At 35.2% G+C, this 17,973-nt stretch overlaps 1 protein-coding gene across 12 annotated transcripts in view; it reads left to right on the plus strand.

Moving 5' to 3' along the window:
* The window catches only part of KDM4C (lysine demethylase 4C), a 246,689-nt gene that overhangs the window by 146,693 nt on the left and 82,023 nt on the right, over nucleotides 1-17,973 (plus strand). For 11 of the 12 annotated variants that reach the window (XR_012578316.1, XR_012578319.1, XR_012578318.1 and 8 more), the window contains 4 exons: nucleotides 26-207; nucleotides 1,068-1,284; nucleotides 2,187-2,263; nucleotides 15,691-15,746. Coding sequence is in view for 7 of the 12 variants with exons in the window: in XM_074533711.1 (XP_074389812.1) it covers nucleotides 26-207; nucleotides 1,068-1,284; nucleotides 2,187-2,263; nucleotides 15,691-15,746 (532 nt within the window). In the remaining 5 variants the exon portion in view is untranslated. Of the gene's footprint in view, nucleotides 1-25; nucleotides 208-1,067; nucleotides 1,285-2,186; nucleotides 2,264-15,690; nucleotides 15,747-17,973 lie in introns of those variants that run through there. The other variant, XM_074533719.1, reaches the window with a different exon arrangement.

The following is a 17,973-nucleotide window of genomic DNA, read 5'->3' on the forward strand; positions in this document are numbered from 1 at the left end:
ATAGCCATTGTTTTCTTTCTTTTAGAACTGCCTGAAACAACCTTAATTGAAGAGCAAGTTCAAGAGTCAGAGGCATGGGCCAAGCCTCTGGTCTACCTGTGGCAGACAAGACCACCCAATTTCTATGCTGAAAAAGAATACAATGCAGCTTGTGCAAAAAAGGAACCTCACTGTGCTGTTTGCACTCTTCTCGTGCCGTACTATAGGGTAGGCAAGGTTCTCACAGCTTCAACTCTGGATGACGTGTGAAATAGCTGTCTGGCTAATTATTTTCCAAGAAATTATAAAAAAGATAAACTTAAGCATTTCATTTTTAAGAGAATAAACAAACTCACTGGCGTTTAAGTTAGAACTGATACTTTGTTCACCTACCTGCATTGATCCTTGGCTGCAGACACTGTGTGCCTCCTACTATCATTTATGCAGGGTTTGTCTTAGTGCGTGTGTGTGTATTTTCCCTTGAAATTACACTTTTTGGTGTGGTGAACCCAGATGGATTTGCATTTTCTAGTTCTTTCCTTATATGTCCATCTCCAAATAGTTTTTATCAGAGCCTCTTTTATGCTGTCTTCGTTCAGTGTTGAGGAAATAAGTGTTTTCACAGTACTTAGGCCTTCTCAGGTAAAATATTCCCTCGGAAACCGTCCAGTGCAGAGCACTGTTTGACTCTGTCTTGTGGGATTACTGTGTCAAATGGCAAGTAAAAATGGTGGTGGAGCACTATGTTGCTAATTGGGATGTCCTAAACTGGAGTTTCCTCAGCGTGGGAACCAGGAAAAAAGCCTTTATTCCACTGGACTGAGTTAAATGGCCCAAGAGGTACAGTACCACTGAACACCACTGCAATAACACTGGTTTGCAGGCTGATTGCAATTCCACATGTCACAGTTATTTGGAACAGTGAAGGTAGGATGACTACAATAAATACTTAGAAGCAGTTAATTTTCTCATGAAACTGTTACACTTCCTACGAAAGTTGGGAGGGGTAGAATAGTTTCATCATTGTCACAAGGAAGAGTAAGACTCTCGTTTCTTTTACTTTAATATAGATTTTGTTTATTTTCCAGCCAGACAATCAGGATGAAGAAAGTGCTACTTTCAGTGAAGCAGACTCAGCAGAAACATTGATGGCAGAAAATGTGAAGACTAAACCTCTTATTCCAGAGATGTGTTTTATTTATAGTGAAGAAAACACTGAAAACTATCCATCAAATGCCTTTGTTGAAGAAGATGGGACAAGTCTTCTGATTTCATGTGCAAAGTGTTGCATACGGGTTCATGCAAGTAAATAATCTAATTGTTCTGTTGCCAGAAATGTAATTTAAAATTTTGCTTTATTGATAAATAATAGTTAGATAGGCTTCTAGCATGTCTTTAAAACTGCTTGAAGAACATTTCCATTTGTAATTCTTCAAACACTGGCTAATTTTATTTGAAAATTGCATTATATTTTCTATAACGTACAGTTGCTGTGAAATAAGTGAAGAATTAACTGTCTTGTAAACTTTCAATGATCACAAACTTCTGATCTTTTTTCTATTCTAGTGATTTAATTACTCTTTTGCTTCTCTATTTTAAATCACTGTGCAATGGCATTGTGTCCTTATTAAGTAGTTAGGGTTAAATTCTCCTGAAAGACTTGTGAATATTGCTGTTAAATTTGGGGATACAGTATTTTCCTTCACTTAGCATTCTTTTTTATTGCAAGAGTAACTGATGAATGCATGGATTTTTCTGCAGTGTCTCCTACAGACTGTAGAACTTTAATAGTTGAGTTTAAGTAGTCCATGAGATACTTAGGAATATGGTATATTTGCCCAGAATAAATGTCAGTATATTAAGTCAAAATTTTACTTCAGGGAGAGTTGATGATACGATATTGCAATGATAAAAATAAGAAATTCATTGTGATTTTGTTTTTTTGGGTGCTTGGAGTTTTTGTTTTTCAGTTCTGTTTGCTGGGTGTTTGTTTTGGTTTTCTTATGGTGGTTTTTGGGGGTTCTTTTTATTTAGGTTAGGGAAGATATATTTTATAGACTATGACATTAGCAGTAGGCCTAGATTGTAAAAATCTCCTTTGTCATGTGACAGAGGAGATTTTTATTAAGGTTTATGTATAATTGAATTGTATTACATCATTGTTAAAAAGGCAGAATATAATAATCAATCTAGCTCTCTTATTCTAGGTTGCTATGGTGTTCCGTCTCATAAAATCCATAATGAGTGGTTGTGTTCTCGATGCAGAAAAGAAGCCTGGACAGCTGTAAGTTGTTTAGCTGTCTAACACGTTAGAGATTAAGGGAGGAAAAAAAGGTAGCATGTGCATTATTTCATGTGGTATGTAGCCTGCATATTTTTTCTGATCATGCTTGCTGGGGAAAACCTATTTGTAAAATATGATAATATTTCAGTGCAAAATGTAACGGCATTTTGATACACAAACTTGGAGTAGTTTCATGGACTCCTGAAAAGGATTGGTTAACAAGACATAGTTGTGTGAAAAACTATAGTGTTTGAGCAAAACTGAAAATTAAAATGCATGTAAAGGAGAGAAAATATTACATTGGTTACTAGAATACCCTATTACAGTTTCCTTTTCAGACAGTCATGAATTTGAGGATCTTCTGAAATACTTTTGTGACTATTGTTCTAGATTCAGGGGAATATCGAGGGAAAAGTGTAAGTCTGTTGTTATAAGCCCAGAAATTAATAATCAGTTAAACAAACAGGGTTAGAAAGCCCTGCTACTCTATCAAAAATTGAAAAAAATTAATTTCTTTCAGGGAAATTACAGCTATGATGTGGAAGTAGGAAAGTTCTAAGGAGCACATCTTTATTCATCAAATACCATTTATGACTAAATCACATAGTTTTTGTTAAAGACACTTAAAAAGTTAAGATGCTGCCTTGGGACCTGATATTAACTACAATATGAAAATAACAAAATTACACATTTGAGTGGAAATTCGGAGTGTCTTTCGACTCTAGTACATTTTTAAAAAGTCACTGAAAAAATTGTAAAGCAAAATCCAGTCTTAAAATTTCTTAATTATATGTTGTAGAAGGGATTCTAAAATTGTTCTAAGGTTTTAAGATTACAAATAATCTTGAAGTGGTCATTTAGATGGCAGCAGTAAGTGAATGATAAGAACAACAGTGAAGGGTCTGATAAGTCATTTATACTAACACTTGTGAAAAACATTAATTTGAGAGGAATTATTCACATTTTAGTGAACAAGTTTGGGGTTATTCTCATATGATGCGCATAAGTTTCTGATAATGAGGAAAATTTGAATTTAAGCGAAAATACTTTTTAGCCAAATTATTTCAGGAGATGAGATCAAGTAGTGAAAGATATATCAAGATCATATGGGAATTAGCTGAATGAAATTTTTATGTGATGAGGTTTTAGAACTGACGACATGTTCACTTTGGGACCAGAGTGGTCACAACTGCAGCTGGCAACAGGAACTACTGCTTAGGTAGAGTTAGCCATATTATGTCTGCATAGCTGACAACTCTTAAGTAATCTCCCTGTCTCTGCTGAACTTCATATGACTTATTTTTCAATAAACTTTAACACTTTGGTAGCATCACATTATATATACACCCCCAGTTCCTGTGCATTCATCCTAAACTGCTTAAAGTAGACTGCTTAAAGTAGTTTAGATTTTCACATATGTACCACAATGACGTGAAAAGTAATCAGCAAATGATGGTCAGAAATGTATTCTCTTAAAACCATTAAGAGTCCTGTGAGAATGGTGGTTGCTGGTCTGAGATATTAAGGTTGAGAGTAAATCCATATTGCTATGTGTTTGTTAAATATTATTTTCATCATCTCTCTTCTGACGCTGCCAATATCAGAATTTAAAAAAGCATCTGAAAGTTAGGATGCATGAAACCTTTTGCTTATTTCTTACTCCCATGATCTGCCACAGCAAAAAAATCAGTGGCCTGTACTTCAATAGACACCTCTTAGGATTCTGTCATTGTCTAGGTTTTTGGAAATTGATAGATTCAGCACTTGTTCAATATTTTTGCTTAAGCTTTGTGTTAGAAGCAAAGCCTGGAAAAAAAATCCATGGAACAATCTGTCTGTTTTTTTCAGCTTTGGTAAGAGTCCAGCTGAAGAACTGTAACAGTAGACATAAAATGTTTAAATACCATGATGGAAGATACAAGAGTTGCATCTGAAATTGCAAGAAACCAATATTCTTTTAATAATTCCTGATTGATTTCAACCATTCCACAAGGGAGGATGGAAAATTTAACATTCTTAGTATAGTGAGGGGAAGGCAGAAAGGAAAAAAAGTCACATTCTGTAATGTAAAATTATGCGTGTATAATTAAGAGTAACATAAGCAATTGCAGTTCTGGAATTTTTTCCTCTTCTGTCTCATCAGATTGTCTCCAGGAGTAACTTGTACCCATTACTCTTCATATTTTGCACATGACTCCTTCTAAGAAAGGGAATGTATCTTGTCTTTTAGGGACAAGATGACTTGCTGAGACTTTAAGCTGCATCGGCAGAAGTTAATACCAGGATTTTTTATTAATTTTTATGTCTAAAACTAGTTAAAGACAGGGCTGGGATATATAGATTTTATAGAAGTTACTTCTTTAAGACTTTTGAAAACATGTTATGGAAACATTTTTCAGGAATAGTTGAAGAAGACTTGATTGTACCTTGAAGCAGAATGATAAAATAGACACTGAATTTTGTTTTTTCTGTAGTTTTCTATTGCTTGCTTGGATAGTATTACTCATTGCAAACAATGTGGATGTAGTTGTCTTTGGGGAAAACTTTATTAGCTTGGTATCGAACTTAGATATGCTAGTATATTTTTGCTTGTGTGGAACCTCAGTCCTAACATCATCATGATAATAGTTGCTGATATGTATTTCATACTATTTGTCATTTTAGGGTAATGTTTCTGTCCCTTCAGAGTTTGGATGATAACCTTAGAATATCCTAACAGCTTTCACTTCAAAATAGGACAATACTTCTATCTAATCCTAGAATTATACTTAAGATAATATGGTTCTCTTTTAACCAATCTTCTGCACATTGAAAATGACAAGTTAAATATACTGCTATCCCAAAGTACTACCTTCCCTTTTGAAAACCAGCAATTCAAGTTAGTCCTACCAATCTACAACCTAAAGTTTGATGCTTCTTTTGAATTAAATGCAGATGTTTATTTTCTAAATCATTTTTGAAATTTTCATAATTTTTTCATATAATCATAGAATACCAGGTTGGAAGGGGACCTCAAGAATCATCTGGTCTGACGCCTCTTGGCAAAATCACAGTCTAGACAAGATGGCCTAACACCCTGCTTAGATGAATTTCAAGTATTTAGCATAGGGAAATTCACCAGTTCTCTCGGGAGGTTATTGCAATAGTTTTTCCTATGAAATTGCTTGTGTCTAATCAGATTGTCTCCAGGAATAACTTGTACCTATTGCCCCTCATATTTTCCATGTGACTCCTTGTGAGAAAGGGAATCTCTATCTTCTTCATAGCCACCCTTTAAATGCTGGAACCTGATCAAGTCTCCCCTAAGCCTTTACTGGTGGCTGAACAAACAGCTTCCCAGTCCTTTGGTTCTCTATATGGCCCTTCTCTGGGCCTCTCCAGCCTTGCTACACCTTTTTTGACCAAAACTAAACACAAAATGTGTCTTCTATATCTGTTATTTTACATATATTATTTTAATTGTATTTTTACTTGCTGTGTAGTACCATGAGTCTCTCTGGAGAGGGAGAGGAAATTAAAGAAAATTCCTTATTTGCACAACCTTTTCTTTTTTTTACTGCAGGAAATATAGTGTGAGTGTATTCTACATTCCAGCTGACACAGTTGAGACTTCAAGTTTTTACATGAATTAAATGAAAAACCACATTAATCTAAATTTTTATTCTGGATAACCATTGCTAAAAAACTGCAGCTGTTGCAGAAGATCTGAAACAGATTTGGCTCTCTGTGGGAATTACATATACACATGCCTTCCAGAATTTACTTTTTGTATCTCAGAATACACAGTATTGGAAGATTTAGTTATTAGGAAATACTGACTCCTTGAAAGTCCAACTTCCTGGATGTTTGAAATTGTTTTCCCTGTGCTTCAGTATGATTCATAGGGGAAGGGGATTAAGCTGAAGATGACCCATCTGAGAAGTTCCCTTCTGGCTAAGGCATTAAATCCTGAAGATAAGGTTGATTGGAAAACAATGAGAAAGAAAGTTTTGTGTCATGAAGAATATAATGGAAGTTGTGAAACATTGGTACAACCTTGTTTCAGAGTTCATTTCTTAGGAGAAAAAAATCCTTCTCATTCCTCTGCTTACAAAAATTATTTTAAATTCTGTTTAATGATACTTTCTTAAAATCACAGCAGTTACGTTAACTTCATGGAAAATTTGATGTCTGTTAGGCTTCTGTATGTCAGTATGACTTTGCAAAGCAAGGAAGCATGAGAGCACTGTAGGAATGAGAGCTCTCTTAATAGCTAAATAAAACTTTATTGTGTGTGGATCCCAACTATGAAAATTATTAATATACAGAAGTAGAAAAATACCTATATGGGTTTAGATTGGCAGAGCCAGATTTTTCCTTGATAGCTATTCCAGTTTATATTATCAGAGGAAACCGATTTTGAGATTCAGAAGCATACTGTTTTCTTGCAGTTTCAGCATTTTAAGTAGCTGGAGAAGTATGCTTTACAAAAATTTATGTCAAATTTTCACCCTCTAGGATATACCTGCATTCATGATAGGTAATACGTCTTTATGTTCTACTAGGCAGTAGGTCCTGATAACAGTTATTGACAGAAGAATGATACAGAATGGTCTATGCTAATGGGCAATAATGGCCATAAATCAATCCCCCAAAACAATATAAAAAATAAAATTATATTTAATAAGTCATCTGCATGGATCCTGAAAGTGTAACTGAATTCTTATGAAGTGCCTTGATTGAGAACGAACACCTCATTAATCTTAAATGCTTCAGCTGGGAAGAGTTAGTGAAGTCAGGAAGAATAATGACTGGCATTACAGAGAATGCAATGTACTGTACAATGAGCAAAGATGTGGTCACCCAATAGCTATAGTACGTAAACATGGAGTACCTTTGTTATTTAGACTACAAAAATTTTGGGACAGGAAAGAAGTAGAAAGGAGTGCAAGTCAGGAAACAGGTAAGTACACTTCAATGGCTTGCTTCATGATCAGGTAGATTATGATCATAAGGCTACTAAGAAAGAGGCTGCGTGACTTTTCACAAGTGATTCTTACATTGTTCTCCACAGCACTGCAGAAACTGTTAAGTACCTCATCTGGTTAGCTGGCACTGATTTTGAGAACAGATCCTATGTTGAAATAGCTTAGCAGAATTTCTTTTTCTATAGATAAGCTTTTTCATGCTTTGTATATTACTTATGGATAATTAGTCTTTGGGTTTATTTACATTTATGGTTAGAGTAGCCCCCTATGTAATTTGAAGGATTTTTAGTTTCTTTTTCCCAAAGGCATCAGAAAGTGACATCAAAGAGCTTGTCCACATTCCTGCTCACAAACTGCCCTATTCCACTCCACTGAAAAGAATGATTTTGAACGTTCTTTTTGTAGTGGTGCCCTTCTCACTAATATGGTGTCGTAATTTCCATTATAAACTGCTGTTTTCAGAGCCTGCTGTCTGCCAAAATTAAATCAATACGTGTGAGTCGGTGATACAGTGTCTTAATTTTCAAACTGATTTTTCTACCAAGCTTTAGATGCATTTGAATATTGTTAATAAAAAAAACTACTGGACAGGAAAATCTGGCTATAATAGATTTATGGATGTTTGTTACTTCATATATGTACATTCTAGGGAGAAAGGACACATAGTACCCACCCCTGTCAAGTTGTGTGAGTTTTTTTTCCTGTTACCTGAATGAATGTTTTGATTCTAATTTCAGTCTCAGCCTCAGTTCTCATTCCTTCTCTGGCTATGGAATTGTCTCCATATTCCCATTTTCCATCTCAACCCCCCCTTCCCTGTCATTTTGAAGTCTTCTTATCCTAGCCAGCTCTCTCCCGCTCTTTGTGGTGTTAGAGATCACTGTTAATAATCCTATGGACAGTGTAGTGAAGCACTACTTGCTCTTTATACTGTTTCTTTACATTACTATAATAAGGGAGCTGCAACTGCAAGAAAATTGTTGACTATCCCTAAGTCAAGGGCAGGGCAGACTGATTGTTTGCAGGATTAGGTTACTAAAATGTGGAAATTAAGTAGCTGATGATTTGTAAACTTTAAATTTCCGAAGGTGTATGTCTTGAACAGACTTGGATGCAACTGCAAGAGTAAAATGTTCATCCATAAAAAGAAGCACGGCCACCTTCTATTTTCAAGAACATACTTTAAGCTTGTAGCCAAAGATCTTTCTACATGTTAAATAGATATTAGCCTGTGGTTGGTGTCTCTTTCAAGGAGTTACTCAGCCTCCATAATCAGTGTGAACTTTAATCACTTAAAATACAAATGAAGGTTGTGGCTTATACTGGTGGCATCTAGCAACTCTGATAAGAGTGGTGCTCCTTGTCAGGAAACTGAATCTGAATCTTTTGTTAGATAAACAAATAAAATCTGAATCTTTTGTTAGATAAAGATTTGTTAGATGAATTTTTCTGAAGTTTATTATTTTTTACAAATATTTTGTCACTGAAAAAAAGAAATTTGTCTCTGAAGGTAATAGCTCAAAGTGGATACAGTAGTGGACTTTGAATTGGAATTCAGTAATTTCAAAAGCTATTTTCCAAGTGAAAATGATTCCCTTGGTGTAGAAAAATTAGCATATTCATTAGTGGACCATAGCTGAAAACAACATTTTCAAGAGAAGCACCAACCCATTTCTCTTTACACAAGGATAAATATAGACACAATTATGAATAAACTGGGAAAAGGAGATGGATAAAATGTAGCAATGCCATATCCAAATGCACATCTGTGTTAATAGTACTAGGAGTGTGACCTTGGGCATTACAATGCAATGGAGAAAAGAGATGGAAGACTAATGATATCTATTTTCAGTTCAAAGGTTTCTATCTATAAAGCTAAACAGAATGGCTTGAAGAAAACAAAATATGTTTAACAGCCAAAGCCCAACAATTTTTATCTATTTGACCTAGCTGTAGCAGAGTTGAAGATTAGATACCCGTTTTGATTTGTTGTTTTTAGAGGAGACTAGTAAATTGGTATTATTGTGACTTATCTTTGGAGCACTTGACTCTTGAAACTGTTTTGACCTCTTATTAAAAATATTTCGGGGAAAAAACCAAGCCCAAAACCTTTCCTAACCACTTCTCTTAGGTTTTTAGATGCTAGTTGAAGTCAATTGGCTTGAGCTGATAAAAAAATGGTGGGAGTACATTACTTACTGAATAGGTAGTGTCCTAATTGCTGCTTAAGACATTATCAAGGAGTAGTGACTTTAAATTGTCCAAAGGTTTAGGTTAGATATAAGAAAGAAGTTCTTTACCTTGAGGCTTCCCAGAAAAGTGGTGAATGCCCTGTCCCTGGAAGTGTGCAAAGCCAGTTGGATGGGGCTCTGAGTAACCTGGCCTGGGAAGGTGTCCCTGCCTATTGCAGGGGAGTTGGCCTAGATGATCTTTAATGTTCTTTCCAATGCAGTGCTTCAAATAACTATACAAAATGTATTGAAGCTGCTTGAAAATATTACTTCAGGTAAAATCACTGCTAAATAAAACTGTGGCAATAAAGTTACCGTAACAGCTTATTAACTGAATGATAATAATATATTAGTAAAGCTTTTTTTTGTTTGTTTGTTTGTTTTTTGGGATCACAGATTGGAAAAATTAAATATATATGACATGTAATATATATTTCACTGTGTGCTTAGTGCCAAGCATTTGGATTTTCCTTAATATCTAGGTAGTGTTTCTGCATATGAATGTTTAAAACTGCAGATTATGTAGAGCAGTAAGATGTGTTAGAAGAATTAAACTAAAGTCTGTTCTGGTCTGTTATTACCTCGTTCACAGCAAGAAATTAATACCTGATGAAGAATATGTGTCTTGAGCAGGCATTCATAATGCTTTCTCAATCTCCTACGATGTGGAAATAAGAAATTGTCTTAGCCAAAGGCAGTATCTTTCCTTAGTAGAAAGTAACTTTGTTGGATTTCTTTTTCATTAACTTAGGCAGATTCTTTCTCAACTACTGTAAAATTTTCGCTCCCACATCTGGCAAACAGACACATACTGTGTGAAGAATCTTTCTGGTTTTTTTTGGTTTCTTTCTTTGTTTTGAATCTGCTACTAGTTTCCTTTAATAGCAACTACCTTCTTATTGAAGTACCAAGCCATACTCTTTTCCAAGTCTCATTTTTCCAGTTGCATCTGTCAAACAGTACACAGTCTTTTTATTGCCTTGACCAGCCTGCAGGGTTATCCCTTTTGCAGAAGCTGTAGCAGAAGATGTTAGCTGAAGACAAACTTTCAGCTTATTTTTAGTGAGGCCTGTGAAGTAAGAGCAATCAGAAATGAACAAGATATTAATAAATTACTGAGATAACTTGGAAAACAAGATATAACTAGAGAAAATTGTAAAGATACTGAAGCTAGAATACAGACAAAGGATTGTGGAGCAGTGATGTCAGCTGCTGCTGTAGAAAAGATCTTGGAGATTATTATCCATGTGCTACACAAGTCATGGCTGTGTAAGCACATCTCCCCAGATGTGGGATAAAAATGAAATATATTTTCCCTGACATCACTGAAGATCTCTTCTCATTACATTTCAGAAGGGAGAACATGGCCACAGATGAAGTCACTTACGTGGAAAAATAGTGGTTGTTTAACCAACTAAGGATCTATAGATGGAAAATGGCAAAAAAAGAAAGGGACAATATGGGGCTTTTGATGTTTATCATGTATAAAGTAGAAAGGAGAAGACTTAAGCAGGGTATCTGCTTGCTAGTTTAAATTAAAAGCTCCCTAATGGCATGGATGCCAAAGAGCTGCAAGAGATTATTAGGTTGCTTATGGAAGCTACATTTTAAGAGGAAATTTTTGAAAATGTGTCAGTCACAATTTATTAAGAGAAACATATATTTTATTTTACGCTGTCTTCCACTGACATAAGCTTGAGTTTCTTTTTCATTTAACTGGGTAAGTGTAATTATATGGAGATGCTATTGTAATTTACAGGACCTTAGCAAAGAAGAAATAGCAGTTTAACAAGAAAGAGGATTGTGTGGTGCATAATCATAGTTTTCAATAAAAATAACTATTAGATGACTGAATATATATTCCTCTGCTATGACTTGGCAGAATTCTACTGCCTTGCTGTGTCAGACAGCTTCCTGTCTCGTATGGAGGCAGCTATTGCTAATGAAGTAGGTATGGGAATATGGAAGTATGAAAACTGGTTTTTATAAGTGTTACTGTGAATATGACTGAATTCTGGCAGACACTAAAAAATACCCAAAGATAAGCAACTGTATTCATTTTAAAATATAAATGAGTGTAAACAGGCTTGGGTTTTGCATAATATTTATCCATGCAACAAAAATTAATATGCAGCTTTGCCTGAGTAGCGACATACCCTTCCAAAAAAGGTTATCCATCTTTTGGATGAATGTACCAAAGGAAGCATGGTTAATTCACACTGACTTGAGGTTTTTCTGCCAGTTTCTTGAAGTGATTGAAGCAGAGAAGTGAGATTAGGGTTGATGGTTGAAGAAATGGGTTTTTTTGGGAAAAATGGGGAAACATTTACTCCAGAAATAGTGAATATGATATGTATTGTTATGAAAAAAAGCATCATTTCCACAAAAAAGCTGAAAGATAAAAGGAATGTTACTGTATAAAACTTGTGAATTAAATATGGATATGGAGATATCTTACTTTATACAGGTACTGTAAGAGAAAAAGCCTTCTTGTAATTCTAGAATGTTATGGAGATTTTTTAAGGAGATGAGCAATTTAAAATGGTCTAAGATTTAATTTAGATACCTATAAAATAATATGCTTATGAAATTATTATTTAATGCAAATACGAATGACAAAATTACTTGTTTAAAGGATTTGTAAAGTAATAATGAATAAGAGATTGGATACCTTCTAAAGTGATGCTTTATAATGAAATACATTCTTTTTCTGATTTTTACATAATAGGCTGACAGCAGGTAGACAGGGATGCACAGACATGCTCTTTCTTTTTGAGAACACAGAACCAGAGAATCATAGAAGGGTTTGTGTTGGAAGGGACCTTTAAAGGGTATTTAGTCCAAATTCCCTGCCATAAGCAGGGACATTCTCAATTAGACCAGTTTGCTCAGAGCCCTGTGTGACCTGACCTTGAATGTTTCCAGGGATGGGGCATCCACTGCCTCTCCAGGCAATCTGGTCTGGTGTTTGACTATCCTTAGTGTTAAAAACTTTTCCTTATGTCTCATCTGTGTTTAAAACCATTTCTCCTTATAAAATGTTTTTCCCCATCTTTTTTATAAGCCCACTTAAAGTATTCTGAGGCCACATTGAGGTCTTCCCAAAGCCTTCTCTACTTTTCTCCAGGCTGAACAGCTCTCTCAGCCTGTCTTCATAGGAGAGATGTTTTTGGAGCGCTGGATGACCTCAGCAGGTCTATGTCCTTCATGGATAATAACATGGGTAGTAGTTACTAGTTCACATGCTATTTCACTGCCACCCATGGCATGTATACATTTGTTAGGAATATTAGTCTCTGTAAATGTCAGGTTCTCTGAGTTTCATTAATTGTAGTATATTGAGTCAGGTTAAGCCAATAGCCATGTCACCTGTATATAGGAAAATATATTGCAATGCAGACATAATAAGCAAATAGTTTTAATGGGTTTTAAACCTGTGTTCCTACCCACACAGTTTTGTTATAAACACTGGTGAACTTGACTAGTTCTTAGGGATCTAATTGTTTATAGTCTGTTTCCAGCAGATGGTGAACAAGTACCCACCAACACTTTCTGCTCACCAAAGATACATACAGGTGTTTCTGTAGAGGACATAATATTTGGCTCTATAGGTCCTGCATAAGGGTAATTTTTTAAAGCTTCTAATGAGGATATTCAGAGCCACCTTATCTTTTCCTTGAGCTGCTCTCCTCCATTTAATTTTCCCTCTATTTTTTTTTTTTATTTTTAGCCTAATGTCAAAGCTCTGTGGTTGGTAGGTAAATATATGACTTCTGTCTCTTTCTGTGCGGTTTTACCTTAATTTCTTTGTAAAATTTATTTGTAAAATTTCCTTAGGGCCTTGGATTCTCAGTCTGGCTACATTAGTAAGTTCCATAGCAGATGACCTGATGAAAGTTTTTTGTAAAAGTGAAAAATATCCATTAGAAGCAGAAAAATGTTATCATTTGTCAAATAACAAATTTTTAAGTGGCGTAAGAATGTCAAAGCTCTTAAAATAGGAGCAAATGCACTCTTTGTTTTGCAAAGCAGAGTTAAAGTATTTTTGTGGCCAATGTTAAGAAGGTGCTCAGGTTAGCAAGAATTTGTGAGGAATCCCCTGAACTTTCACATTTGAAAGCAGAGAATGGAAGTTTCTCCCTGCACGGATTTTTGATGAGTTAGACTTATGCTCTTTTCCCCAGTCTGCAGATATTACTCTATCTATAAATCGTGAAAGTTCATGCTCTGCAGAACTGCTGTCTTGGCTTAAGACAGTTTAAGGAGCTGGACACTCTAAAATTAATTACCTCCTCTTACCAACCCCTTTCCACGCATAAGGAACATATGTGAGTAAACGTTAGGTGAAAAAATAACAGTTTACTAAAAAGCAAAACAGCAACAAACAAAAAAAAATTAAATAATCACTAGATACAAAATTACTAATCTCCTGAAACCCCAGGAAACAAAAAGAGACCCAAAGTGGTGGAAATAGCATTTACAAGATGGTGCCCTCCAGGATGCCTGTGTGGCTTGAAAGACACGGGGAGAATGGCATGAGCTTTCTACCCCGCAGTCAGTCAACCACACCATCTGGGAGACAAAGGGTAAGAGAGATGGTGGCCAGAGAGAAGCTTCCTGGGAAAGCAGGGGCTTTTGGAGTTGCTCTAGTGGCAGATAAATACCCACTCATGAGGCATCAGTGCCACCACCCACTGCCTCCTCCTGATGCCTGCTGGGCTCTGCTGGAGTTGGTGCTGATGTCCACCACACTGCACAAGTGTTCAGGGAAGGAGAAGAACTGGTCTGTCAGATGTGGGGTGACCTGGTCCGTGGAAGGGGTGCAGGGATCTCTCCGAACCAGAGTTTTATTGCAATATGCTGTTTTTCTGATTGGCTACTATTGCAAGCCCAGAGAAAAAAAACCAACTTTACTGGAAGTGGTGTAGTTTTGAGCCTTTGGGTTCCCTGATTTATTAGTCAACATATACTTCTAGAAAGGAAAATGTGATCTGGAACATATTAGGTCCCATCCTGAGGTTGTTGTCGATAGAATAATGAACCTCAATTCTCTTCCATAAAACTCTGCAATAATATTCAGTAGTTAAAAGGGTGCTCCATAAGAGGATGTTCTGTTTTTCATAGTTTGGTTGGTAAAGCAAAAATTTTGTGCTTGGATAGTAAAGAGGATCCAATTGTCACAGGAAAGAGTTTTTCTGTGGTTATGAAAGATGTTTTTCATGGGAAATGTAATATATCATTCAAATAAATTTCTTACAGTCATTTGTAGTCCTCATTATTTTTAAGATAAGATCAGACTGGAGTATAGCAGAAAGGTTTTTTGTGTTTTGCTTTGTTTGTGTTTTTGTTTGATTTGCTTGTTTGTCCTGCAAGGGCAACATAAGTGAAGGGGTTCAAAATACACGGTCTCATATAGGTATACTGTCACAGAAGATCTTGACTCTATTTGTACGTTCTTTCTTTTAGAAAAACAGCTGGGAAGAAGAATAGCTATGGTCAAAACACTTTTTCATCAGCTCCTTTCAAGGGATAAGAGATATAAAAGAGAATTAAAGGAAAGAATAGATTCAGAAATGAAGGAGACTGAAGAGGAGGAGTGAGGGGTTGGAAAGACGAAAAGAGTGTATCTGTTCAAAAGCTCAGTTTTAAGTAGAGATAGGAAAAGCCGTGTTTTTTAGCGTGTTATCTGGGGACTGCTGAACACCTTGCTGAGTGCCCTGAAAGAGATGGAGTTGTAATGAAGATCAAAGCAGTGGAGGTATACTGCAGGAAAAAGAAGAAGAAAGAAAAGATTTAAGCTAGATCAATAGCTTATGGGTCAGTTTCTCAGTAACGTCTGTTAAACTCATTATGTGCCATAGTACTTTGTTTTACCTTTGTAAAATGTGTGGCAGTTTCCAGTCTTTCTACAGCAGTACTGATTAAAAGTGTTGGGGACTTTTTTTTTTTTGTGTTGATTTTGTTTGGGCTTTTTATTACATTTCGAAGTCATTAAATCCCTTCATCTGTAAGTAATACTCAAATACCTTTTTCTTTTGGTTGTACGAGTTCTTTTTTTGTTACTATATCCTTTTCTTTCTCTGTAAGGAAATGCTGTGCTTGTAAGTGGCCGTATGTAACCCAGTAATTAATTGCTTTAGCAGTTTGCTTTATCCTCAAGATCAGATGAATAGAACTGATTTGTAAACCATCGTTAAAACTCACTTTTTCTACTCTGTTTTTATTTTAGGAATGTTGTCTCTGCAATTTGAGAGGTGGTGCATTAAAGCAGACTACTGATAAAAAGTAAGTATTATGTTCTTCAGGACCTGTATGTGCTTATTTTTAACTTTATTTCCTGTCCATTCCCAGGTGCAAAGCATTTGCAACCTGAGTTATTTGACCGTGTCTCTTTAAGCTAAATCTTATTTCTGTTGAAATGTGGCGCTGGCATTTTGTTAAATAGTTAGATAGTAAAATGTACATTTGTTTTAGTATTTGCAAATGCTTGCTCATTCCAAATTTTAATCTGCTGGCCTTTTTGCAAATAAAGTAAATGAGAGAGGTCATTTAACATTGTTTGCATGTCTTATCAAACAGCAAAGTGTATTTTCTTTGCTCCTGAAAATTACAATACAATACTTTTGAACTTCTAAACCCAGTATTTTCAAAGAATTATTTTTAATCAGGTTGAAATAATTTTCAATTCTGAAGTTTGTTTGTTTTTTTCAAACACACTTCTGTCACACATTGTCAAAAATAGTTTTGTTGCTGACATCATGCTATTACTGTATCTGGCTGATAGAAACTATAGCAAGTAACCCTTGCTAAAGTGGAAAATGTTGCAGCTTAATGATTTTTCAAGCCCTGTAGTAGAATAGTCTTACATGCATTTTGAATAATTTCGTAATTAATTAGCTCATCTTAGTAGCTTAGCAATATTGTGTAGACCTCTTTCTTTTGTGCTTTGGAATGCAGTGCTAAGACATGATCTAGGTATGGCATTTTTTTTCTCTTACCAGGAAAAGGAGGTGGAAAGAATGTATGTTTCAGTGGTTTGCAGTTGATTTCATGACTCTTGTCCAGTTAGGAGAAAGTTTTTTAACTCAGGCCATATCTTACCTTCAGAAAATATTATTATTGTAGGTATTTTAATGGAGATTTTTGCCAGTACATTAAAGTTCTCAGCTGATTTTTAGTTCCGCTTTAAATTTCCTTTAATTTCTTACTTCCTTTACTTGATAAATACAAAAAGAATTACAAAAATATTATCTGAGTAGAATTTATTATGCCCTTTTGATATTTGCTGCTGGTAGCTTAGTTTCCATGTTGCATCTTTAAAAATATGTATATCTTTCTTTGTATATCAATATAAATTTTTTTGAAATGTCTCATAAGATATATTGTGAGGAGAATGCACAGAGGTTTGCATAAAATCACTTTTCTTGTATAATTATATATAAGGTTTTTGGGTTTACATTCTATTACTCTAGGTTAGTTTAATGGATTTGTGAAATGGGATTTCTGTAAAACCAGTTGAACTTTTGTTTTTACTGTTTCTGTAACACCACCTTACAGTTGTTACACATTGTAGAGTTTTTGATCTGTCTTTCAGCATTAGTTTTCATTTCAAAATTTTGAGTTTTCAAAAAAGTATGTTACAATTTAACCTTTTTTCTCCAACAGCTGTAAAATCTAACGTGCATTCTCCTTTGCTCCTTCTTTACTCTCTACATACTAATTAGAGATACAGGAAGAGCATGTCATACTTTTAAAAGCTAATGGATCAGACTGGTATGTGTGCATGCAGTAAGCAGTTTGCTGTATAGGAAGACTGATATTTCTTCTTTTCAGCAGACACAGGAATTGTTTTGAGTCTGTTAGGTTGAGAGATATCAGAGGATAAATGTTTAATTGAAGGTTGATTGAAGAGGCATTTTATTTATAGCTTTTCTGTCTCATAAAGCTTAGATGGTACGACAGTGTGGTTTAGCAGGTGGACAATTAGAAGAAAACAGCTATTACAAAAAATATTTTTTCTAAAAATTTCATGTAAGTTAAAACATGAAGAAACTTCATGTAAGTTAAAACATGAAGAAACTGTCACCATAATAAAAGGATGAGTCTGCCAAGATTTATCTGTTTTTATTTGGGCTGAACTGTATAACTTGCTAATTGGTATGTCATCTTTATGTACAGGTCTTATTTCACACTTCGACCAATACAACTTTAAAATCACATGACAGGAGTTTGTTTGGTCCCTGTGTGTCATATTATACTTTTGCAGATGTTTTTGTCAAAGATGACTTATTGAAATATTCCTGCGCTAGTGCAGGAAAGAGAATTTTATTTTTGTTTTCTGCATCACCCTTCATATCCTTCTGCTTCAGCCCACATTCCTGTTAATCTGTTAAGATGCTCGTGTAATGTGTGTTGCTTCAAAATGTACAAGAAGTGGAGTGAGGCAGGCATTCAGAGCTTACAGAAACAGAGCAAGTGGGGTAATGAAAACAGACATACAGTAAATGACAGG

Source organism: Zonotrichia albicollis, chromosome Z (genome assembly GCF_047830755.1).
Source record: "Zonotrichia albicollis isolate bZonAlb1 chromosome Z, bZonAlb1.hap1, whole genome shotgun sequence".
In the NCBI taxonomy this organism is placed as follows: Eukaryota; Metazoa; Chordata; class Aves; order Passeriformes; family Passerellidae; genus Zonotrichia; species Zonotrichia albicollis.